Source organism: Dicentrarchus labrax, unplaced genomic scaffold (genome assembly GCF_905237075.1).
Source record: "Dicentrarchus labrax unplaced genomic scaffold, dlabrax2021, whole genome shotgun sequence".
In the NCBI taxonomy this organism is placed as follows: Eukaryota; Metazoa; Chordata; class Actinopteri; family Moronidae; genus Dicentrarchus; species Dicentrarchus labrax.
The window spans coordinates 5,223,134-5,249,404 of NW_026136721.1; the positions used below are offsets into that span (position 1 = coordinate 5,223,134).

At 39.9% G+C, this 26,271-nt stretch overlaps 1 protein-coding gene and 1 non-coding gene across 5 annotated transcripts in view; both read right to left on the reverse strand.

Annotated features, from left to right (window-relative positions):
* The window catches only part of LOC127355481 (glycine receptor subunit beta-like), a 47,771-nt gene that overhangs the window by 4,142 nt on the left and 17,358 nt on the right, over nucleotides 1-26,271 (reverse strand). For all 4 annotated transcript variants that reach the window (XM_051386418.1, XM_051386414.1, XM_051386417.1 and 1 more), the window contains 7 exons: nucleotides 25,587-25,654; nucleotides 25,032-25,258; nucleotides 22,336-22,418; nucleotides 20,464-20,601; nucleotides 16,826-16,978; nucleotides 9,319-9,467; nucleotides 1,205-1,363 (listed from right to left, as the gene is read on the reverse strand). In XM_051386418.1, coding sequence (XP_051242378.1) covers nucleotides 1,205-1,363; nucleotides 9,319-9,467; nucleotides 16,826-16,978; nucleotides 20,464-20,601; nucleotides 22,336-22,418; nucleotides 25,032-25,258; nucleotides 25,587-25,654 — 977 coding nt within the window. The remainder of the gene's footprint in view (nucleotides 1-1,204; nucleotides 1,364-9,318; nucleotides 9,468-16,825; nucleotides 16,979-20,463; nucleotides 20,602-22,335; nucleotides 22,419-25,031; nucleotides 25,259-25,586; nucleotides 25,655-26,271) is intronic.
* LOC127355667 (U1 spliceosomal RNA) lies at nucleotides 19,557-19,720 on the reverse strand. The gene has a single exon (XR_007881814.1). It is a non-coding gene; the product is annotated as a U1 spliceosomal RNA (small nuclear RNA).

Sequence of the window (26,271 nt, forward strand, 5' to 3'; positions counted from 1 at the left end):
AAACTAAGAAATATAACCGCCATCTTGTTTGGAAGCTAAGCGGAGGCGCTAGCGAGCCAGACGTTAGGACTATGGTAATCAATGTAATATGGAAGAAATTTCAAAAGTATGATGGTCAGCCAACTGAACTAACGTTAGCTTCTTTACTGCACAAACAGCTTGTGGCACGCTAAACACAAAGACCATGCATCGCTAACTGTGTGCTCAATGTCTTGTAGACAATATCGCCTAACAGCCTTTCTGGAATGGGTCCTGCAAGGTGAGAGATTGGGTCAAGGCGTCGTTTTACCCGCTTATGTAGTGCAGGCTATCCGACAGAAATGTCCAGCTCCAGATGGCCAGTACTGCGGGCACCAAGGAGTTGAGGACGCTCAGGAGGAACTATAACTGTCATTGTTAACATATATTTTTGTTGTTGTTGATATATTTCTGTAAATAAATGGTTTACATTCACATTGTTGTAGTCCTTGATAGTGTTAGTGGGAGCGGCTTGCGGAGCTGTGCATTGTGGGAGTTGTTGTCTTTAATACAAATGTGCCCTAAAGTCACTTTCTGTCTTTTCTCGGTCAAATAGGCACCAAATTCAAAATGTATGTTACATTCCGACTACATATATAACCCACTTTCAATAAATATTAATGTTTCCACGGGTGAAATGCTCCTTTTAAGAGAAGTTTTTCCCCGTTCGTGCAGTGAACTTTTCCCGTGCCCCAGGATCATCACCTTCACTTCAGCTACCTGCCTGCTCCTTATCTGCCATGCTGCCTCCATCTTCAGTTCCACTCTGCCTGGGTCTCAGCCATATCCTCTCACCACTGCCAGCAGGCACTTCACATCACCATTTCATTCCCTGGTTCTCAATAAAGCCTGCCTCTGGAAATTGTAACCGAGTTTGTATTCTGCTTTCTCTGGTTAACATAACAGAATCAGCCTGCACGTTACTGCAAATTGCAATTTTGCAATTACAATAACACATTCTGATCATTAAGAATACTTGCTATGGCGCTAGTTCATTGCTATTTTTCATGTAGTACTCTTGTTCCTTAAAAGCTTCAGATGAACCAAAATGAGCTTATTAGAGTTTTTTTACATTACATATAATTTACTGTGATAATATGATCTAATCTTCAAGGATACATATCATGCTTATTACATTTAAAGTAAACAACAGAAATGCTAGTCCATTTGGCTAAGTTGTGTTTACCTGCAGAGTGTTGACATGTATGGGTGTTCCACCAGTCCCATTCACTGTGTTGTTAGTTTTATTCAATGGCTTCTTTCCTTCTTTTTCTTTCAAAGCTTTTTCCTTTGTCGCCATTTTGGCTTTCTCCTCTTCAATTAGTTTGGGACTGTTTAGTAGCACCTACACAGATAGACACAGAGGGGGAAATTGGAGGGATTTTATGAACATGTAATTTACAGGATGTAAATATAATGTACAGGAATATACAATCTACCTTTTAGGCCAACATGTCCTCATACGTAAACTACAGAATAGGTAAATTGGAGAGGGGGCAGAAGAGACGAGTCCCTTCCAACTTCTGAAAAAGTCCCCCCAATAAATCTTTTCTAAATAAAAATCACTGTCAATCAAGGGGCTTTAGTCAACTATAGACCTATATCTGACCCCCCCCCTTCTCTCTAAGGGCCTGTCCTCATGAATACGCGGCCTCACCCAATACGATGTTGTTTCAAGAAAAATCTCCGTAAACACGCCCGTCGTTTCCAGAAAATATCTGCGTCCACGCGGATTCACTGCAACGACCCAAAACACTGTAGTACATATGCCAGGCCTGTATGTGGCGCTGTGACACCGCCACACCAATACACTAAAACCGGAAGAGAAGCCATGGAGCATGCGCTGTTTACAAACAAGTAGTAGTAGTCCGCCATTGTTGTTGTTGTTGTGATGACGCGTCTAGCGGCGGCGGCTGAGATTAAAGGCTAGAGAGGCGGTTTCCAAAAAATACAGTTTTCACACCCCAAAAACGCCGTATCCGTCTGGACGCAAGGCCAATACGATAAAGTATTTATCTGGATTCGAGAAAAATGCATTTGTTATGCAGATGTTCCCCAATTATATTGATCAAGCTGATCAATATGCCATAAGGACATAAAAACATGGATGTCCTGCAATTTTCTGCCCTTCAAAGTTCTTGTACTTGGCCCCAAACACCTCCGAAACTTTATCTGAAGATATAATTACTCTAGATGGCATTACTTTGGCCTCCAGCACCACATTCAGGAATCTTGGAGTTATCTTTTATCAGGATATTTCCTTAAATACATCCTGTCACAAAACCATGCAAAAAAACTAGCCCATGAATTTGTTACGTCTAGGCTGGAATACTGCAATTCCTTAGTATCAGGTTGCCCCAATAAGTCCCTTAACACTCTCCAGTTGATCCAGAATGCTTAAGAACATGTACTGGCAGGGACTAGGAAAAATATGGGTTCATTATTGTTGTAGAACTACGTACAAATGTGAGTGGAGAGTTGTGCAACTGTATCTCAACCTCTATGTGCATAATCAGTTATGTAAATATGTAAAAGAATATATAAATATGTACAGAGATTTGTGTACAGGAAATCTGTTCACAGATTTGCAAGTGCATTGAGATTTGTAATGTGTAGACAAATCTAGGTAGGAAACTCAGTCATCAACAGAAACAGAAACAGAAACAGCTGTGTAGAAGGCTTAAAACAGGGTAAGGAACAGCCAAACTCTGCTACCAAGGTGAGGTTGTGGGGGACAGTTTCATGTCACAGGTCATTCACCATTGCAAGACTGAGACATGTGCATCAGCTAGGTCTCTCCAAGACAAAGATTTCAAAGCAGACTGGGGTTTTAAGATGTGCTGTTCAAGCTCTTTTGAAAAAGCACAAAGAAACGTGTTTTTCTTGAAACAAAGAAACAAACGTTGAGGATCGTAGATGCAGTGGTTGGCCAAGGAAACTTGATGAAAAACACATCAAGCCTATTTCCCTTCGAAATCGAAAGATGTCCAGCAGTGCCATCAGCACAGAACTGGCAGAAACCAGTGGGACCCAGGTACACCCATCTAACGTCAACAGTGAAGCATGGTGGAGGATCTTTGCAAGTTTGGGGCTGCATCGCGCGTGAGAGAGAGATTATCGCACATTCAAAAACCTTATATCCACGGTGAATGGAGCTGTATCTCCCCATATAGGCCATGCCCACTTCCGCCTATATTTTTTTTCGTTAGAGCGCAAAATGTCCATAAACTACTTTTTGGTGTTCCTCCTATGCGCTTTGTCCGATTCGCACAAAATTCTTCACGTAGCATCTGAGGACTGTCCTGGCAAAAAATTAAAAAAAATAAGCACGTTATAAAATTAGCACTTCCTGTAAATGTTTTGTTAAAAAAGGAAGTGGACCATTTCTCCACATTGGTATGTCCGATTGACACCAAGATTGGGTCCATAGTTCCCCATGTCTTCCTTAGGCATCGTGCACAATTTTAGGCCACAAGGTGGTGCTCTTTAAAATGAAGAAGTTTATATCTCTGCATCATCATTAAAAGTAGTGCTATTTGTGCATGTACACTGAAGGGCGTGTCTGTGGCGTGCCGTCAAAGTTGGCCATTTTGAATTCCGTGGTGATTTTTGTTGAATTTTTCGCCTTGTATTTGAACAAACTCCTCCTAGGGAATTTATCGGATCTGCTTCAAAATTGGACAGTACAGTCAAAAAACATTGCTGATTAAAAGTTGTGCTATTTGTGACTGTATGTTGAACGGCGTGTCCGTGGCATGCCGTCAAATTTGGTCACATTGGATTTCGCAGCCATTTTCTGTGATTTTTCGCGTTGTATTTGAAAGAACTCCTCCTAGGGAATTCATCTGATCTGCTTCAAAATTGGTCAGTACAATTAAAAAAGGTTGTTGATTAAAAATTGTGCTATTTGTGCATGTACGTTGAAGGGCGTGTCTGTGGCGTGTCGTCAAAGTTGGCCAGGTTGAATCAAATGTCAAACTGTGAAGCCAGTTCCTGCATTTTGCAAACTTTTTTTTGCATTGTATTTCAATGAACTCCTACTAGGGAATTTATCGGATTAATGTCAAAATTGGTCAGTACAGTTTGCTGATCAAACGTTGTGCTATTTGTGACTATACGTCGAACCGTGTGCCTGTGACGATGTGTTGAATTCCGCCGATTGGCCATAAAACAGATAGTACTCAATACTTCAGTGTACAATGTCCAATGTCCACTAAACTTCACAAATTCTGTAACAGTCCCACCCTGAACACGTCCTCACAACTTCAGTGTACATGGTCCAATCTCAATGAAACTTCACACGTTTGATAATAGTCCCGCCCTGAACACGTCTACATGACAATATTCAGATATAGTGAGAGCACCACCTACTGGCAACAGGAAGTAAGCGCTGCGATGCGATTATGATCTCATTTCCACAAAATTTTTATTTTAAAATTAATCTCAGGAATTGTTTAAATTTTCTGATGATCCCTTGTACAACATTTCATTGGAAAAATGTCCCATTTTCACAAGCCATTTTAACAAATCATGAACTATGTTGCACCATGTTTGAAAAAGTTTTCAATAATGTAATGTTTAAGAAAAATGCTGCTGCATTTTCAACAACATATCTGTTAATTAAATTTTTCAATTAAATTTTATTTGTATAGCGCCAATTCATAACAGAAGTTATCTCAGGACACTTTTCAAATAGAGCAGGTCTCGACCGAACTCCTAATAACATTGACAGAGACCCAACAGTACCACCATGAGCAAGCACTTGGCCACGGGGGCAAGGAAAAACTGCCTGTTAAGAGGCAGAAACCTAGGACCGACCTTTCGGCTCTAGGTGGGTGGTCGTCTGCCTCAACCAGTTGGGGGGGAGAGAGAGAGAGAGAGAGAGAGACAATGAAGAAGATGATTACGACAACAGCAACGATGGGGGACAATGAGCAGTGACAATAGTAATAATAGTAACTGTAGTAATAATAATATTAATAATAATAACAATAATATCAGTGATATTATCTGTTACATTTCATGAACACAATGTTTCAATATTTTAATTCAACTTTGCCATGGCACTGCCATGTTGCCACTGACAACATCTGGTATCTGTTTCTTTGTTAGTGGGAAGACATGCTGTTCACCAGTGCATTGTAATCTGGTGTGTAACTTGACACTGCAACTCTGAGTTGATTCACAGAGATAAGTTGAACCAAACACGCTGGCAACCTTCATAGCTGCTGTGCATACACCACTGTACTTTTCTGTGTCAACAAGGCACAAAAAGTTTGGTGCAGCCTGGTAGGCTGTGAGGTGGAGGTCATGTTGCAATGTTAGGATTTCAATCTCCACCTGTCCAGCATCCAAGTTGAATGCTGCACTTAGTTGCTCAGCAATGCATGTTATGTCCACGTTCATGAAAGGATTGGAAATGAAAGACACACATGGCTCAAGCTGATCAAGGTCACAAAACCTATTTTCAAACTCTTTGTCAAATGTCTCAGATGCAGAAGCATTGTCTTTCAGCACCCACTACACAGAGGGAAAGTGCAGCACTTTTTTTCTCTGTAAATGCACAGAGAAAATGTTCATCTTGGCTTTAAATGCATTTAAAGCACTTATCATATTAACAACAGTCTTACCTTTGCCTTCCAGCTCGCAGTTCAAGTGGTTTAGTTTCTCAATAATGTCTGTTAATAATGCAAGGTCAAGTGTCCACTCTGTGTCCTGCATGAACTCTTTGATTTCACCCAAAAGTGACAAAAAACGAAGTAAAACTCATCCTCTGCTGAGCCATCGGATTTCTGTGTGTAGCAGCAGGTCAGCATATTCAGCTGACATCTCCTCCAATAGCACCTTGAATATCTTGTGCTGTTTCGCTTAGCAGCGGATGCTGTTTATGATTTTCACAACGGGAGTCATCACATGCCCAAAGCCGATCACTTTTGCACATATAGCCTGCTAGTGAATGATGCAGTGGTTCCTTCAGAAATTCAGTTTCAGTGAGCGATGAAACCTGTATGGACCTGCAGGAGCCCCGTCTGTAGTCACCGCTACCAGGTTTTCCAATGGTACCTTTTTCTGCACGGAAAACTCCTTCCCCGCATTATAAATGTCAACTCCACTCTTAGCTGTCTTTAGGGGCAGTAGTGTCAGGAGTTCTTCTTTTGTGGAGAAATCACCAAAAACCATCCGGATAAAGACCAACAGCTGCACTGTACTGCTGCTGTCCACGGACTCGTCGCACTGGATGCTGAACCACCTGCACTTCGCCAGATCCCGGTCCAGCTGATCGGCCAAGTTACCGGACATAGCCGCCACTCGTCTTGCCATCGTAGATGCCCCCAGTTGGACATCGGAGAGAGTGGAGATTAGATCAGTTCCATTTTTCTTGTCTTAAAGTACAGTGTTAGCAATTATCATCATTGCTTCTTTGAAAATGTCTTCGTCTGAAAATGCCTTCTTCTTCTTTATCAGAAAATGTGTAGCTCTAAACGAGGCTTCGGCTTAAATTCATCGGGCTTGATAGATAAATATAACTGTGTATTATCTGCATAACAATGAAAGTTAATGGAGTGTTTCCTAATAATGTTGCCTAAGGGAAGCATATATAAAGTGAATAGAATTGGTCCAAGTACAGAACCTTGTGGAACTCCATGAATAACTGTAGTATTTATGGAAGATTCATCGTTAACATGTACAAACAGAACAATATTGATAAGTATGACCTAAACCAGCTTAGTGCGGTTCCTTTAAAACCAATTTGATGCTCAAGTCTCTGTAAAAGAATATTATTGCAAATAACAAATGCAGCACTAAGATCTAATAATACAAGTACAGAGACAAGTCCATTGTCGGAAGTAATCAAAAGGTCATTATTAACTTTAACCAGAGCTGTCTCTGTGCTGTGATGAAATGAAGTTGGAGTTTTGGTCGGGGGTTAATGGTGTCCTCAATGCTGAGTAATACAGGCAGATACATATCCATCATGCAATATCATCAGGGAGGTATATGATTGGCCCCAAATTTATTCTGCAGCAGGACAATTACCCCAAACATACAGCAATGTCATTAAGAACTATCTTAAGTGTAAAGAAGAAGTCCTGGAAGTGATGGTATGGCCCCCACAGAGTCCTGATCTCAACATCAACGAGTCTGTCTGGGATTACATGAATGATTTGAGGAAGCCTACATCCACAGAAGTTTGGTGGTTAGTTCTCCAAGATGTTTGGAACAACTTACCAGCTAAGTTCCTTCAAAAACTGTGTGCAAGTGTACCTAGAAGAATTGATGCTGTTTTGAAGGCAAAGGAAGGTCACAACAAATATTGATTTGATTTAGATTTCTCTTAAGTTAATTTACTGCATTTTGTTAATTGATGAAAATAAACTATTACCACTTTCATTTTTGAAAGCATTCTTAGTTTACAGCATTTTTCCACAGCTGCCTAAAACTTTTGCACAGTACCGTAAATAGCCAACTAGCTGTCCAAAGTCCAGACCAACTCAGTGAATTGATAACCTACAACTACAACAAGACACCGTAGTAATGAGAGACTTTATTTCTGTGGCAGAAAACACAACACACATCCTTTCAGTAACTATTATACAGTAGCCTAACATTACTATCCCTTACTCTCACAAACTGGAGAAGACTCACTTCCCACAGCAAACTGGCAGAGGTTACCCACATGGGGAAGGCTTGGCTGGTAGCAGTTAGGGTGTGCTAGCCAGAGGTGGAGGAAGGATCAGATCCTTTACGTAAAAGTACTGATATATGACTTTGAAAATACCTCACTACCAGTAGGAGGTACAACAGAAGCCTTTCCTCCACTGCTAAAAAAATCCTTGAGGATTAAAAAGACTTCTTATTTTCTCTGTTGTATATTTATTATTGCTATATTGCTTCTATTGCTTTAAAAAAGCAAATGTAATTCTTATCTGATTACTCGATTAAAGGGACATTGTGTAGGAATTTCTCCCATCTAGCGGTGAAATTGTATTTTGCATTCAAACAAATAGTGCTCTCTAGTGCCTCGCGGTAGCCGTTATGTACCAAGTAGCCTACCTGTCGAGGAGAAAGCAGGCAACTTCAGCGTCCCTTTGAAAGTCTTTCTCCTTTATTAGCTCTTTCCACCTGGGAAAAGCTACCCCGATGTTTACCCTCGTTTTTTGAATTTGCCGGTCACGTTGCCTTTTTAATTCCCTTTTTCACTTTTTTGGCGACGAGGATTCCTTCTCCTGTGGCTCGGCATAAGTATGATCCTCCATTATCAACTAAAGTGCAGTGCAGACTTTCAAATGTGCCGGGGCAGTGACAAGCGCCTCTCACTGGTCTCCTTCTCCGTTACAGCTGGTTTCAGTCACGTGACGCTGGCTCTGAACGAAAACGCGTTGTGGATTAGCTAGACAGGTAGGCTAGTGCTTTATGTCCCTCTCGGCGATTATAGTTTTTCAAAATGGCGGAACGACATGGAAGCCTCCATGGACTTGCCGGTCCAATGTATATACAGATAAGAAATTCTTCGCTTACGAGGATAAGTCAGATCATTGGCAGAGGTAATTTTACACCAATGAGGACACATTTATGAATGAAGACATTGATTTTAGCTAATAAAATACTTAAAACACTACACAATGTCCCATTAAACAATGGAACAATTGATCTAATACTTGATTACTTCATTAATAAATGAATAGTGTGGGGAGATTTGTCTGTGTGCCTCAGTAGCCACCACCACCTCTGTCTGACAAAAGCCTTGAGCTGAGTCTCATTTGCAGCAATGGTATTTAATGACCTGGGAATGAGACTCAACAATCAGCTATCTGTCTTGGATCTGACTGGTTGTTTTTGTTCAGGTGCGGTGGTTTCTTGCAAATATCAGGAGCACTAGGATGAGCCAGAAGCAACTGAGGTTTTCACAGATTATCTGTAGTACTGTACAGGATATATTTTTTTTTATCTGCAGCTTTAACTCTTTCTTCCATTTGAGTGACACCTCTCAAATTATACTCTTTGTACTATACTTGTACATTTAGCTTTGTAAAATCAAAACTATCCAGTATCTTATATCTTTCAGCAAAAAAATATTTGGTTGAAACAGATCTAATTAGAACGACCAGTCTAGACCTCCTAATACTGGCTTGAATCAAAGATAATTTTGCCCCGTTGCTGATGTGCCACCAATGTTGTTTTCTCCTTGTTCCACAACCCCAGACTGAGGGAGGGTCTAACCCAGTAGTTGGTATGGAGAAGTACTGTAAATGTACAGTTGTACATATGGTCTCTAAGTGTTTGTGTTTAACAACTGACCTGCACAACAGCATATTCCACCAGTGATGAAAATCCAAAAAGTAGACAGGCAATGAGCCAGATATCAATGGCCTTTACGTAGGAAACCTTTGGTAGCTCTGATGCCAAGGACATACTCTCACTGGACAGAGAGAGTACTGATAAAATACCTAGAAACACACAGATTTGCACATTAAACACATTAATTTTACCACATGGGAATGATTATTTCCAGATAAACAACTTTTTATGTACTGCAAACAACAAGGGAGACAAAAAATGGTTGGTTAGTAGAAATTATGTCACCATGCAATTTACTAACAATTAGATTGTGGGATGGTATGATAAAGGGATGGTGGTTTGATGAATGTGAATTGATGAATTAATAGACTAAAATCCAGTCACTCCAGGAAGTTGCGATGATGCGATTGTAACAGTTAACCTATATTGAACCAATCCTCTCCGCAACCCTGACATTTTATCCAATCACCACAACCTTTCCACAAAGTTTCACCAATCTTAGCAGTCCACAACACAAAACATTGAGCCATACATCACCAAACTACGAATGATTTTATTCTCACTGGAATTAGTTAACTTCGATTTTTAATGAATGACGTTGACCTTTAAGTCAAAGTCCTTTGACCTTTGAGTCAAAGTCATCTTACTGAATTGTACCTAGTCAGATTTATGTAAAGGCTGAAACAGCACAAGGTTAAAGGCCCAGTGTGTGTGTTTAGGAGGATCTATTGGCAGACATGGAATATAATATTCAGAACTATGTTGTCATAAGTGTATAATCACCTGAAAATAGGAATCGTTATGTTTTAGTTACCTTTAGAATGAGCCTTTTAGATCTACAAACACTGCATGTAGCCTCCAATGAAGTGGGCCATGTTGACCCGTCCTGTTTCTACAATAGCGCAGATCCAAGTGTGATTCCTACCCATTCTGGGGATGGGACGATATACGGAATTATCAAACACTTAGATAAATTTATCGTGGTGAATTAACATTATCGCGATAATCATGAAAATCCACACATTTGACTGTAAAAAGCTGTCTAGCTCTTCACTATGCAGTTAAGTGTGGCATGACCCACTGTCTGTTACCATAAAAGATAATATATATTTATGTAAATATAAATATATATTAGTGCTGTCAGTTTAACGCGTTAACCCTTTAAGCGCCAAAGTCGCAAAATTGCGACAGGACGCGGTACTGAATCAAACAGCTGTTTTCTCCTAATAGAGTGTTATATCTCATTCATACTCCCCTCCACTAGTTGGCAGACATCCCGTACTTAGACCTTAGCTCAGAAAAACATCATGTTTCAATGCAAAATGTTCGAGGAAGTCCCGTCCAAACTGTTGGGCGAGAAATCGGAAATAGTGCGCCACGGCGCTATTTATGTTGAAGCGGTATTGCTGGATTTAGGAGTTATAGAGACGAAATAAACGAAAATGACAAGCTAAAAGTTGATGATTAGGGAAGTGATGGGTCTCCTATTCGCTGACTCTGATTCTGAAGGGGAAAATCTACCTTTGGGAGATGACGGCCGGTTGTTTAGTGAGCGTGATAGTCACGGTGCGTCTTTGCACTGGCACTGCCGGGCAGAGCGAGGAAAACACACAAGCACAAACACACGACCCTTTGCCCAACATAGGTGGGATTACTACACAAACTTGTAGTATCAGTAAGGGAGCTAATGGATGTGGTAGAAGTAGCGGGGGTTGTGAGAATAGCGGTGGGACCAGTGTTAGTGTTCACTCTTTCTACCGCGCCGGTCACAGTGCGTCCATGCGCGGCAGTGGCGCAGCCATCCAATACGGATGTGTACCTGTCCATTTGTTAGGCTATGTGGTGGGGTCTCAATATTGTTCATATTGTCTCTGTACTGTGCCTTGCAATGAGAGGTTCCACACTCTACAAATACTACAAACTTCTATCTGGATAGATCAGATTAGGCCTCTGCAGCTAAAAGACGCCTACTGTTATTATTATTATCATATTATAATGATGATAATAATAATGACGATAATAATAATAATAATAATGAAGAAGAGAATAAAAAAGAAAAGAAAAAGTGTCCTCCAATAGGGGGGGTGGTAGTGGGTAAAAAATCATAAAAAACACCTACTGTTTACATGAGTTTTGTGGTAGTAATAGTTCTAGTTTATGACTGTTGGCTTACAATTTACTTTTCCCTGTTCATTTGATATGTGGACAACATAACAAATAGATGGAGGGGGGTGAATCCGATGAAATAAGTTCAACTCTCTTTCAAAATATCAGGTATTTCATGGAAATTATATAATCCAATATGGCCGTCGCCATATGACGTCATAATATGCAAATTAGATGGGGAAATTTACTCCCTAGATAAACTTTAGGTCATTCTCAATATTTGTCTCATTTACACTTTGTCTCTATCTCAAACCACTTTCAAGCCAGAGCCTTAAATTTAGATGTCAAAATGTAGTATTTTTCAAAATAAAACCCGGCGCCTAAAGGGCGTTTACGCAAACCCATTTTAACGGCGTAAATTTTTTTATCGCGAGATTAACGCCTAGCACACTTTGTAGTTTTTTTTCACATGCTGTTGCAACAACTAGTAACGTTAGAAAAACTACAACACTACACCGGATCTAGCTAGACCGGAAGCAAAACAACAGGCATGCCGCACACACTTGTTTAAGAGTAGTAGACGTTACGGTTTGAGTGGATAGTGAGCATTAGACGCCGAAATGGATGGATTCCTTGTTGTCTGAAAATGTCAACAGGCTTGTCTGTTTGAGTAACTGGCTCAAAGCAAAGAAGTAGTAGGCTTACCTTTTATTGGTAACCGTTACTGTTCATTCTTTCTGAAATAAGAGGCTGGGTTGCTGAGCCTCTGCTGAATAAAGAGCAGTAGCCTGACTGCTATGTTCAAAGCAAACTTGAGAAAAGTATTAAGCCATGGTTTAACTGCACTATAGGCTGAGTCCTAGTTTACCTTACATGTGCACTTTGTAATTTTATTTTGTATTGCCCTGTTTTGATCCCTTAGAAAGGGCTGTTGAAGGGGCTGTTTGTGTGACAAAGTATTTTTTTCACCCTTTTATTGATGGACAGTGTTACATTGTGTGAGAGATTATTTGCTCCAAGTGAGAATGTTAGTGTGAAATTGAACACTACAGTATACGCCAATGTTGTTTTCAATAAAAACAACATTTGCACAAAACAAGCCAATCCACTTTTCCATGTTGATAAGAGCATTAAAATGAGAAAAAATAATGGGACAAAAAGAAATCAGGAACATTTAGAATGGATAAAAATGTGCGATTAATTGCGATTAATTGTGAGTTAACTATGACATTAATGCGATTAATGGCGATTAAATATTTTAATCGTTTGACAGCACTAATATATATATAAGTAAATAAAATAAATAAACTATATATATTTATAATGATGATGTGCATTTGTGGTACCATGGTTATCGTAAAATCTTAAATCAGAATTAGGTTCATTGCCAAGTAGGTTTTTACACCTACGAGGAATGTGTCCTAGTGCATTGGTGCATAAATTATACAAATATACAAATCACACAGAAAAATAAAAGTACTGTCAAAATATAAAGTGCATTAATCTAATGCATACTGTATACAGGGTGGGTATAAGAGTCAGTGTCAGTGGGGGTTCCGGGCCTTGTTAATTACTAACTTCACTTCTTCCCCGGAGTTCTTGTGCTTTCTCGTCTCGCAGGTTCTGTCCTAGGTTTCTGCCTTTTAACAGGCATTTCTCCTTGCCCTTGTCGCCAAGTGCTTGCTCATGGTGGTACTGTTGGGTCTCTGTAAATAATGTTATAATATACAAATAAAATTGAATTGAATTGAATTGTTGATGAGGCCAGCTGTAGAGGGGAAGAAACTGTTTTTATGGCGAGAGGTTTTCATCCTGATGCACTGCAGCCTCCTGCCAGAGACAAGTTTCTCAAAGAGTTTGTGACCGCGGTGGGAGGGGTTAGCCACAATCTTGTCTGCACGCCTCAGGGTCAAAGAGGCGTACAGGTCATGGAGGGATGAGGGAGGTGTCATCTGCAAACTTCAGGAGCCTGACGAACTGGTGACTGGAGGTGCAGCTGTTTTTATACAAGGAAAAGAGCAGAGGAGAAAGAATGCAGCCTTGGGGGGATCCGGTGCTGATGGTCTGGGAGTCAGAGACATTTTCCCCAGCTTCACGTGTTGTTTCCTGTCGGACAGGAAGTCTGTGATCCACCTGCAGGTGGAGTCAGGCACAGCGACCTGGGAGAGCTTGTCCTGTAACAGAGCTGGGATGATGGTATTGAAAGCAGAGCTGAAGTCCACAAAAAGGATCCTGGCATAGGTTCCTGGGGAGTCCAGATGCTGGAGGGTGAAGTGCAGGGCCATGTTTACTGCATTGTCTACAGAGTTGTAAGCTCTGTAAGCAAACTGCAGGGGCTCCAGGAGTGGGTCTGTAATGGCTTTGAGGTGGGAGAGAACAAGGCGCTCAAAAGACAACCACAACGGCTGATGTGATACTATTGAAAGGCGACCAGTAAAAAGCTGTGTTATCTATCTATCTATAAAGCAAGAAATCTCTGTCTGTGTGTGTGTGTGTGTGTCTGTGTGTGGCTCAAATATCTCTGCAGATCAGGATCAGACTGACCTGAGAGTTTCAACATGGCTGCTGTGTGGTTTAAGGGTGTGCAACGTCGGCTTTGTTTGGACTATAAAGATACCGTTATTAAATTATTTAATAAATGATTTCCGAATTCCGCTAGCATTGTCAACGATAGCCACCGTAGCCATGTGCGCACCAGAGCAAATCACTGCAGAGCCCAAACATCCTGGAAAGTGAAAGTAAACTGATGTCTTGGTCCGTAGGGCTGACGTTTTTTTCGCCGGTGACAGACGCTGTTTTTTGGGCAGAAATGTGACGAAGAGTCGGTAGGACAAGCGGGAGGACAGACAGGAGGACAGACGCTTCTCCATGTACAGCTGTGTAGGATAATGTAATTACACAACTCAACAATATAGGTATATTGTTTATAGACTTTTTGATTTTTTAAGTATTATTTTTTTGGCTCTTATGCCTTTATTTGACAGAGATAGCTGGAGAGAGAGAGGGGACGACATCCAGCAAAGGGCCACAGGTCGGACTCGAACCCGGGACGCTGCGTATATGGGTCGCCAGCTCTACCGACTGAGCTAACCGGGCGCACAACTTTTTGATTTTAATGCGGAAATTTATAATATATATATACACACATAGCTTAAGTTGCAACTTACATCCAGTCATTCAATGCTTTTGCACTTTTATACTTTATAAAACAGGGAGCAGAATTCACTCGATAACATAATTAATGAAACTGATGCAAAAATGTACTAGATTCAATGAGAGAATGATGGTCAATATGGAAAAGGCAAATGCAGAGGCTCTTGTTTAGTAACATTATGATTGTCTTTACTTATCATAACATTGCCTCAATTGTCATAAAGACAATAAAGATAAAGACAGGCCAGGAATTTGAAGACTAAATCTATGCGTTTTAATGCATTTTGAGTAACAATATTCACTTAGGAAATAATGTCAGTGCCAACTCCCAGTACGCCCAGTATTTACTTGAAAATAACTATTTGATCCAAACTTATTTCTTTGCAAAAAAATTACTAACATAAAACATAAAAATATACCAACACATAATATTCACTTCAAAATAAAAAAAATAAAATGCTGTAAATGTACTTCTTATCTACCTATAAAGCAAGGAATCTCTGTCTGTCTGTTTGTGTGTGTGTGTGTGTGTGTGTGTGTGTGTGTGTGTGTGTGTGTGTGTGTGTGTGGCTCAAATATCTCTGCAGATCAGGATCAGACTGACCTGAGAGTTTCAACATGGCTACTGTGTGGTTTAAGGGTGTGCAACGTCGGCTTTGTTTGGACTACAAAGATACCGTTAATAAATTATTTAATAAATTATTTAGAATTCCGCTAGCATTACCATAGCCACCATAGCCACGTGCGCACCAGAGCCAATCACTGCAGAGCCCTAATGTGTAGTGATTAAGATCCTGACCCACCAAACATCCTGGAAAGTGACGAAGTTAAGTTTTTCACTCTAAATTACATAATTATACATAATCTTCAGCAGTAAACTGGACGCTGTCTGACTCCCTCACTCGCAAGACGGAGAATGTTTTCCACTGGAAAGTAAACAGATGTCTCAGTCTGGAGGGCTGGCGGTCGCAGTGATTTTTGATCGCATACACTCCGTGAGTTTTTCGCCGGTGACAGACGCTGTTTTTCAGGCAGAAATGTAACGGAAGACTTGGTAGGACAGGCGGGAGGACAGGCAGGAGGACAGACGCTTCTCCACGTACAGCTGTGGTATTTTTTTTCCTCATATAAGTTTCCAAAGACAGTTACAGTTACTATGTTACTGTTGTTTGGTCCTGTAATGTTGCTTTGTGGGACATTTCTCTTTATTAAGTTCAGTGAGAGACCTGTGAGTTATCATCTGACCAACACCCCCTCCTCTGATACTACCTCCAGAGGAGGATCAGGGATGGAGCATCTGAAATTGTAAACAATTATATGAAAACACAATAGTTATCAATCTACACATTTCACAACAAACCTAAATGTCCCTGACATCCCACCTTCAAACACAACCTCATTTGGCCATCCATGAAAAAGCTACTTAACCTCCCACTTTTCTATAGCAATACATACTTCCTACGGGCACTGCACTAGTTTGCAATAAAAAAGAAATAAGTATTTCTCATCGACCATTAAATTATAATTAATAATAAATATACATAAATAAAGCTGTGCCTCATTTATTTTCTACAAATATTCTGATATATGAAGGTGTAGGATTAGAGAACAAAAGGGATCAGGAAATCTTTAGCAGCACAGTAACCCAGAGGGACTGACTTCTCTCTCATCCTGATGCTATCTATCACTGCGTGTGTGTATTACTTTTAGATGATAACAGACATGACTGCAGTAAGGTAGGCTGATTGTTTATTCGAAGCTGCTGCTGATTGAGCTACAATAGCTTCTCTGTTCGATTGGACCACATAGGCCAGCATTCACTCCCCACAATCATCAATAAGCCTCACCCGCCTATGACCCTGTTGCTGGTTCACCGCTTTTCCTTCCTTGGGCCATTTTTGATAGGTACTGACCAACTGCAGACTGGGAATACCCCAAAAGAGCTGCAATTTTGGAGATGGTCTGACCCAGTCATCTAGCATCACAATTTGGCCCTTGTCAAAGTCACTTAAATCCTTACACTTGCATGTTTTTCCTGCTTCCAACACATCAATTTTGAGGACAAAATGTTAACTTGCTGCCTAATATATCCCACCCACTAACAAGTGCCATTATAATGAGATAACACCTGTCAGTGGTCATAATGATATGGCTGATTGGTGTAACTCAAGAAAATATTTGAATACTGCATACTTGAATGTTAAATGATATAAATAAAGTATGTAAAATGTGGATCTGGGGTACTCACCCAATGGCACCCTTGCAGCTGAGGCATCAGGGTTGATCCAGAATGATAACCAGGACAAAACAACAATCAGTAGAGTTGGAGCATAAACTCCCATCAGGTAGAAACCAACCTGCCGACGCAATGTAAAAATCACTTCCACGCAGGTGTAGTATCCTACAAAAAGACAGAGGTGTAATTAAGGATTAGTCAAAAATATTCTGGCAACATAGTAGTGAAGGTAAATCATCACTACAATGGCAAGTCACATGTTTGGTAGCTGTATTTGAATCAAACATAAAAATTGGAAGGGGATTTCTATCTCGTGTAGATATACATACATACACTATATGGACAAAAGTATACGGCCACCTGCCCGTTATACCAACAGGGACTGAAATGACATTGTATTCAAATACATATACTTTAATATGTAGTTGGTCCCCCTTTTGCAGCTATAACAGATTCCACTCTTCTTGGAAGGCTTTCCACAAGATTTTGGAGTGTTTCTGAGGGAATTTGTGCCCATTCATTCTGTAGAACATTTATGAGTTCAGGCACTGATGTTGGATGAGAAGGCCTGGCTCGCAATCTCCGCTCCAGTTCATCCCAAAGGTGCTGGATGGGGTTGAGGTCAGGGCTCTGTGTGGGCCAGTCAAGTTCTTTCACACCAAACTCATCAAACCATGTCTTTACGGACCTTGCTTTGTGCTCTGGGGCACAGTCATGCTGGAACAGAAAAGGGCTTTCAGCAAACTGTTGCAACAAAGTTGGAAGCATAGTATTGTCCAAAATGTCTTGGTATGCTAAAGCATTAACAAAGCCCTTCACTGGAGATAAGGGGCATAGCCCAAACCCTGAAAAACAGCCCCATACCATTATCCCTTCTCCGCCAAACTTACAGTTGGCACAGTGCAGTCAGGCAGGTAACGTTCTCCCGGCATCTGCCAAACCCAGACTCGACCATCTGACTGCCAAACAGAGAAGCGTGATTCGTCACTCCCCAGAACATGTTTTTACTGCTCCACAGTCCAGTGATGATGCGCTTTTCACCACTCCAGCCGATGCTTGGCATTAGACTTGGTGATGTAAGGCTTGCATGCAGCTGCTCGGCCATGGAAACCCATTCCATGAACAGTTTTTGTGCTCACATTAATGCCAATGGAAGTTCTGAACTCTTCAGCTATGGAAGCGGAGCGTTGGCGACTTTTAGGAACCATGCGCCATAGCAGTCATTGACCCCAGTCTGTGATTTTACCTGGTCCTCCGCTTCAGGGCTGAGTTGCTGTTGTTCTTAAATGCTTCCACTTTTTAATAATATCACTTACCGTTGACTATGGAATATCCAGCAGGGATGAAATTTCACGAACCGTCTTATAGCAAAGGTGGCAACCTATCACAGTACCATGCTTGAAGTCACTGAGCTCTTCAGAACGACCCATTTTGCATCACAAATGTTTGCAAATGGAGACTGCATGGCTAGGTGCTTGACCTTATACACCGGTAGGAAGGTGTCTGATTGAAACACCTGAATTTAAGAATTAACAGGTGTGGCCAAATACTTTTGTCCATATAGTGTATACTTGAAGTGGATTGCAGGTCTGTTCCACTACTGAGCTCTACGGGTGCAGGTAGGTGCGTGTTTGCAAAACATACCCGGGCAGGAATCTGCCATGACCTGCTGTGACTCACTAGAATTTTTCCCACATGGGTCGAATCCATTAATTACCAGTCTGTATAACTTCAAGTTTACAGCTCAGTTCGTTTTAATTAGTCAGTGTGAACACAAATCAGACCAGATCTAAAAGCCAACAATGTAACTACAGGTGTACAGGAATGTCAGATTTAGTGATGGATGAATGCTTTGCCCGCAGTTTAATTGCTTTTCAGCTGATTGCACTTAATTTTGAGTCAAATGCCTACCATGATGATTTAGCGACCAGCAGAATCAGCCTCAACTGTGGGCATGATAAATGGAACATTCTTGTTAATAAGAATTGTGACTGAGTGATACAATTGATTTACCCATCCTCCTCTTAATCTAGAATGATCAAAGGTTTATAGATTTAAGTATTTAACATTCTAATTTGCGACCTGACAACCACTCGATTTATTCACGTTCACATTCACGTGTGGCTAAAACATATTCTGTTATAGAGAGCATACATTCAGATATACAGAGATACAATAATATATAACATATGGACTTGATCAGTTGTATGTAAACAAAGAAGAACCCCTGAACTTAAACAGACAAAACATAAAACATGAAAAACTTAATACAATATTGGTGTAATTGTTTCTTGTCCCCAGTCACAAATAGGAACACGGTGACAACAAAACCACAAGAGTATCCACACATTAAGTGGATACAATAATAATCTAGCATGTTGCTCTGCTCTAATTTTAATTTATAGTTTTAGGTTTTAAGTAGTGCATAATATATATAATATCAATGAAAAACAGCCAAAGCAAAAGCTTGAGTGACAATCAAGTCATGTGCTTCATGTACATAATAAAAAGACTTTAATCTAAAAAACAATAAATCATTGTCATTTTCACAGTATATTCTGCATTTTACATACATGAAATGAAACTTGTCCTCTGCATTTGACCCATCCTATATACATTTAGGAGCAGTAGGCAGCTGTAGCGCCCGGGAGCAGTTAGGGGTTATGTGTCTTGCTCAAGGACACCTCAGCAGTGCACAGGAGTTGAAACTGGCACCTACACACTGGCTACTGCCAGCCACAATCAGGGGAGAGCGGGAACGCAGTCCCCCACCACCAGAAATTATGCAGTCGAGATTCCCACATTTGGGGAATTTGCAGAGGTCAGCTCAATCGGAGTGCAATGGCTAAGCCTCGCCCTGGGTGAACCACCTTCTTGATCATGGTATCTCGCCTGCCAGCTAAGTATGTATAGATAATGAACCTTGCGCAACAAAGAATAACAACATATCTCCCCTCTTCTATCTACTGAGACAGCAATCAGAATAGAGATTACTAAACACACTGATGAGCTATTTAAGGGGAATGTCATTTCTCCAAGCCATATATATTATCTTTTTCAAATGCGGCACTATAATCACATTCGTCAAGGGGTGACAGTTTTTCATGGAACTTTAATATATGCATTTTTTTTAATCTTCCAGTAATGTAAAAAAACAAACATTTGATCTAATACCATATTATAATATCAACAAAACAAAAGTTAACATTTGAATATCAAATGTATGGGAATGTGTTACATTAAACATAGTACCATGCCTGCCCAGAGGCCAAAGGATAAAGTAAGTACCCATCCCAGCCACGGCCTGCTCACCATGCTGCCATCTGGCAAGAGATACAGAAGTATCCACTGCTGTACCACCAAACTTAAGAACAACTTATTCCCTCAGGCTGAGACTTCTTAATACACCTTCAGCATGCCATCATATGTTTTTTTTCCTTTTTCTTATTAATCACATTTTTTTATTTTATTTTATTTTTTATTTTATTTGATATACTTTTTATATATATTTTTGTTTTTATAGGCAGCATAACCTTGTACCCTTGTTTGTTTTGTAGTGGTAGCTGTAACTTCGTTATTTGCTACAGTCATGCTTAATGTAGTGCCAGTGTTAATGTTTTAGCTTTATTATATAATTAATAAATACTAACCTGTTCCTTGGTAGTACTTTGTGCAGTTTCCATATTTTATGTCCTCTTGTTTGATGTCGAACTGAGGAAGGGCAATCTCATCCATCTGAACTGGGTCAGACTGCCACATGAACACGAGATCACTTGTGGTATAGCCAACTAAAACATAAAAATGAAAATTTTATTATTATTATATTTTATCATGTAATAATACTTTTTTTTAACTCATTGTTTTGCCATTTTCTCAGTTTGACTTTTATCAATTTTTCCATTTCTGCAAACTAATGACACACCTTCAATAAGATTCTTAGGGTATACTTTACATATTATTAATACATATAAAATATATTATTATAACATATAACGGTAACTTAAGTAAATTAAAATAACTTCATATTTTGCTCATATAGTTTATTTTTAAAAATGCCTTCAATGTAGCAATGATCATGTAATTTTAATTACACAATTTAATTTCTGGAGAAGAGTGAGCAGCCTACACTGAAGTGGATACGACCTAAATTCTAAAAGAAAAATAATTGTTATCACTATTAACACAATGACAAGCTGTTTAATCGAGAAAATAATTTTGCATCATCTCGATGGATTAGCTAGACCCCTGCAACCATGCCACACTGTTTGTCAGCTCTTTTCAACATTGTTCAATCTCATCTAATGATCCAGAAGTAAATATCCCTCTACCACTAATCAGTGGATCTACTACTGGATCCACAATAAAGCACAGGTAACAGTCTTAGCTGCACTAATCAATATTTTTTTTACTAACAGTGGATCAGAGGTCAACATGGGATGTAAATGGTAAATTGTGAATGGACTGTACTTATATTGTGCTTTTCTAGTCTTCAGACCACTCAAACCGCTGTACACAGCTGTACATGCCACATCCACCCATTCAAACACATTCATACAGTGATGGCAAAGGCCATCACAGTCAGAATCTAATGCACATTCATACACCAATACACAGCATCAGAAGCAATTGGGAGTTTAGTATCTTGCTCAAAGAAACTTTGACATGCAGCGGGAGGAGCAATATCAAGAATCAGAAGCTGCAAGTCGAAAAAGTATACATGATTTTCTTCTCTTTATTATAAAAAAATTGCAAATAATAAAGCAAGATTAAAAATAATCTGACTGCTATGCCTTCCTTAATTTCTTACATTCTTTCACCTGTAAAGCCTTTGTTTAGTCTCTCAGGCAGCTGCCAGGTTTATGTTTTAAAAAATCAGTAATAAAGTCATCAGATGTACTTATGCTGACTTGTAGAATAATAGTTGACTTTAAATGTCCGATGTGTAAAATTTAGGAGGATCCATGAGCAGAAATAGAACATAATATTCATAGGTATGTTCTCGTAGTGTATGATCACTTACAGAATCATTGTGTTTTTGTTACCTTAGAATGAGCTTTTGAGTTTTTCGTGGCCAACTTATTTTCTCCCTCACGCTTAGAAGGGGAGGGTGAAGCAAGTGAGTAACTACTGTTACTCTACCACTACATGCCACTAAATCCTACAATACTTGTAAAAAGGTAAATGGTAAATGGACTGTACATATATAGCGCCTTTTTAGTCTTTCGACCACTCAATGCGCTGTACACTAAATGCCACACTCACCCCATTCGCACACATTCATACACATGCTGCCATGCAAGGTGCCAACTGCTCACCAGAACAGAAATTAAGCATTCACACACGCAATTTGGGGTTCAGTATCAGTATCTTGCTCAAGGACACTTCGAGGAGCCGGGGACCAAATCGCCAACCTTCCAATTAGTGGATGACCCGCTCTACCTCTGAGCCACAGCTGCCCTTGTCAAATGTTGGTTCACTGCCTGTAATTATCCATTATTGTGTGTGTGTGTACTTATACTCACAGCTCTCCAGCTGCATCTTACACAACTGTGTGTCCATTGGGAAGAGTGTAAGATCCAAGGGACAAGACAGTGTCACCGAAAGCCTACACACAGAAACACATACACACAGACACAGATACAGACACACAGTTCATCAGGGGAAAGATGTTGTTGAATTTTAAATGTATCACTTGTTTTCTCTTATTAAAGTAATCTGTTTCTATACTGTCTTCCAGTTTGGAACCATTAGGCCTGTCTATGTGCAGAGATAGCCAAAGATACATTTTGTGAAAAATATAACTTCTTATGCATTTAGATTTTTCTAGGACTGCCCCTTAATAGTCAACCTAATCATTAGTCACTGAGAAGAGTTTTAGTCGATGTACTTCTCATTAGTCGGATAGTCGCAGAAAAATAAAAACAGGACTTTATAATTGGGAGGGGGACACAGCAGGTTTAGGCAGCGACAGGAGAGGCAGGAAACGGAAGAAGATGATCAAGTTAATTTGTAAGTAACTGTTAACATTACATCATCCATCGTATTTGCCAATATTTGTTTTAGTGAAGTTGGAAGTTATTTATTCTGTGTTTAGAACAAAGAGACAGAAGAAAATAAATAAATGAAATGTTCAGTCTCCTTACTGGTTGTTCCGAATCATTACTGCTTTTTCCGTTATCATTTAACAGGCATCTGTTAACATACAGTGGCAAGAAAAAGTATGTGAACCTTTTGGAATTTCATGGTTTTCTGAATAAATTTGTCATAACATGTGATCTGATCTGCATCTAAGTCAAGGGTATTGACAAATAAAATGTGTCTAAAATAATAACACAACATTTTTTTGATCTTTCATGTCTTTATTGAGAACAACCAAAAAAAACTCATAGTGCTTATGGAAAAAGTATGTGAACCCTTGAGTTAATGACCTCAAAAAAGCTAATTGGAGTCAGGTTTTAGCACACCTGGAGTCTCGTTAAGATAATAAGTTTGGAGGTGTGGACTGCAGCTACTTTGATAAAAACCCCTCAAAATTTTGGAGTTTGCTCTGCACAAGAAGAACTGTGTAGAAGGTAGGTGATGCAACAGGACAACGACGCAAAACACCGGAGCAAGTCCACAACAGAATGGCTTCAGAAAAACAAAATCTGTCTTTTGGAGTGGCCAAGTCAGAGCCCAGACATCAACCCAATAGAGATGCTATAGATTGACTTGAAGAGGGCCATACACATGAGACGTCCAAAGAATATGACAGAGCTAAAGCAGTTCTGCCAGGAAGAATGGGCTAAAATTCCTCCTCAATGATGTGCAGGTCTGATCCACAGCTACAGGAAGCGCCTGGTTGAGGTTATTGCTGCCAAGGGGGGGGGGTCAACCAGTTATTAAAGGGGAACTTGGCAACTCTAGTCATTTCTTCGCTGGTTTTCACTTTTGTCATCGCATGTTTTCTCAACGAGCTCCCCCTACAGCTCTGGGACGTATATTTCACGACGTATAAACACTGTCGTAAAACTCACTTGCGGCACCCTCCTCCTCCTTTCTACCGCTGCTGATGAGCATTTGTTGCCGGGCAACTTTTTCGTGTGGAGCAATGTCTACCGAGGTGGGTCATACATTAATCGTCGCTTGTTCTTATAGCCGGTGTGGCTAACCAGTATTGAGGGGGGCGTGTGCGTTTATGTGGAATTGCTGTAAAGCAGTTTGTGTTTCTCACTCGTTCTCGCTTCTCACGATACTTCCTATTTCCAACTTAACGGGACGGTAGTCCCAAAGTTGCAAGGTTGGTTTTCCGCCTGGGGACGCAAGGGGGAGCGGGGATAGTCACCATTTTCACCGGAACAGGCCATTTAACCATCCAAATGATTTCTAAACGGGTTTATTCAGTTGAAATACTTGCCAAGTTCCCCTTTAATTCTAAGGGTTCACTTACTTTTTCCACTGCCATTTTGAATGTTGAATGAGTGTGTTCAATAAAGACATGAAAGATCAGAATTTTTTTGAGTTATTTTTAGATACATTATGTTTGTCAATACCCTTGACTTAGATAAAGATCAGATCACATGTTATGACAAATCAAATCAGAAAACCATGAAATTCCAAAAGGTTCACATACTTTTTCTTGCCACTGTATATATTCAAATAATTAAATATCATAAACGTGCTACAACTAGTTAACTATTGCTTTTATTTAATGACTACTAGTTGACTAGGAAAATCTTTAGTGGGGGGCAGCATTAGATTTCTAAATAATTTACCATAAAATTAGAATGTTTCTTATTCTAAGCTAGTTTTCCCCAACACCACTGCAACTTGATCTCTTTAGCCATAAGCCAAAATATGCAAATATCAGCATGCTAATATTCTCACAATGACAATGCTTGAATGTTAAGCAGGGTAAATGTTTACCATGTTTACCAATAATGTGACTTTGATTCAATTTGTAAGTATTTATATAGTCATTCAATTCAATTCAGTTTTATTTGTATAGCGCCAATTAATAACATTATCTCAAGACACTTTTCAAATAGAGCAGGTCTAGACCAAACTCTTTATAACATTAAGTCATGTACCTTGCCTTTAAGTTCTGGTCTGCTGCGTTTTCACACTGACTAATTAAAACGAACCAAGAGCTGTAAACTTTAAATTATATTATTATTATTATTATTATTATTATAACTTATTAAGAAAAAAAGGGAAAAAAAGAAGAGTTTGTCCCCACCTCATACTGATCAAGACATCTCCGTTACGGAAGATGAAGAGCAGAATGTTGTCCTGTGTGACATCATGGAAGTTTGCATTTTTCTCATTGGCAAAGAAAAGGTCTGGTTTCCACAAACACTGGAACATGTTGGGGTCAATAGTTAGTGCCTCACTCTTAAAGTCAGTAGGAAGTCGTAGGCGAGGGTCATTCCATCTCTGACGAAGAAATATGTTCACTCTGTAGTCCTTTTAGAAAGAGAGATATTGTATTAAAAGTTTCCAGGTCTACTGCTGCTCCTCCTGATTCTGCCACTATTAGCTCCTGCTATTTCTAGCACTAGCATTTGACAAGAAGGACCTGTATCTGGAAAGATCCAATGGTATACAATGGAATATATAAGTTTATGCATCTATAACAAGATCTGTATATCATTATCATATCATATCGTATCATTCCAGCATAGTGCTATTACTGTGTATTACTACTAATATTAATATAAGCATGAGCTATACAGACATTTGAAACTGAAGAAACTAAGAAAGTAACATGAAGTGTTTTTGTTGTGTGTGTCACCATAGTAGTTTCCTGGATGGACCCAAAGCTGTTAATGAAGATGTTCACCCTGGACTCAACTGGGATACCTGAAGGACAAATACACCACTAAGTCAGGGAAATTAAATTATATTAGACAATGTTAGGGTCATAACACATAAATACTAAATACGAATATATTCCACACTTGAAATGATTGTGTCATGGCAGAACAATATATAATATAGTGGCTACGTATAGTTCTCATTAACATGTTACCTGCTCTTTTGGTTCACTGAACATTCAAAGTCTGCACTGAAGTGTGTTGTACAATCTCAATGCAAGGTAACATCACATCACATCACATCCCAGGCCACAGTTCTCTAGTTGGTTTGCCTAACATCATACTATATGGTCTGCTACAAGTGCGGTGTAACCGCAGCAAAGGTGACCAAAGGGCTACACACCATAATAAGAAAAAGTGTTATCCATTTGACTGCATTTGATCACCAAGCATCACTGATGTAAACACAGAGCCCGCCTCCTTTGGCCCTGCACTCTGTTAGCTTAGAACATGGCCGAGTGCTGAAACCGCCCACACCAGACGTTAGCCGGGAACAGCATTAAGTCAAGCTCGACCAGCATGGACAGTGTGGAGGCAGTGACGAAGCTGAAAGCCATCACGGACAACCCCTCTCATACTGGAGCACTTTCAGCCAAAGACTCA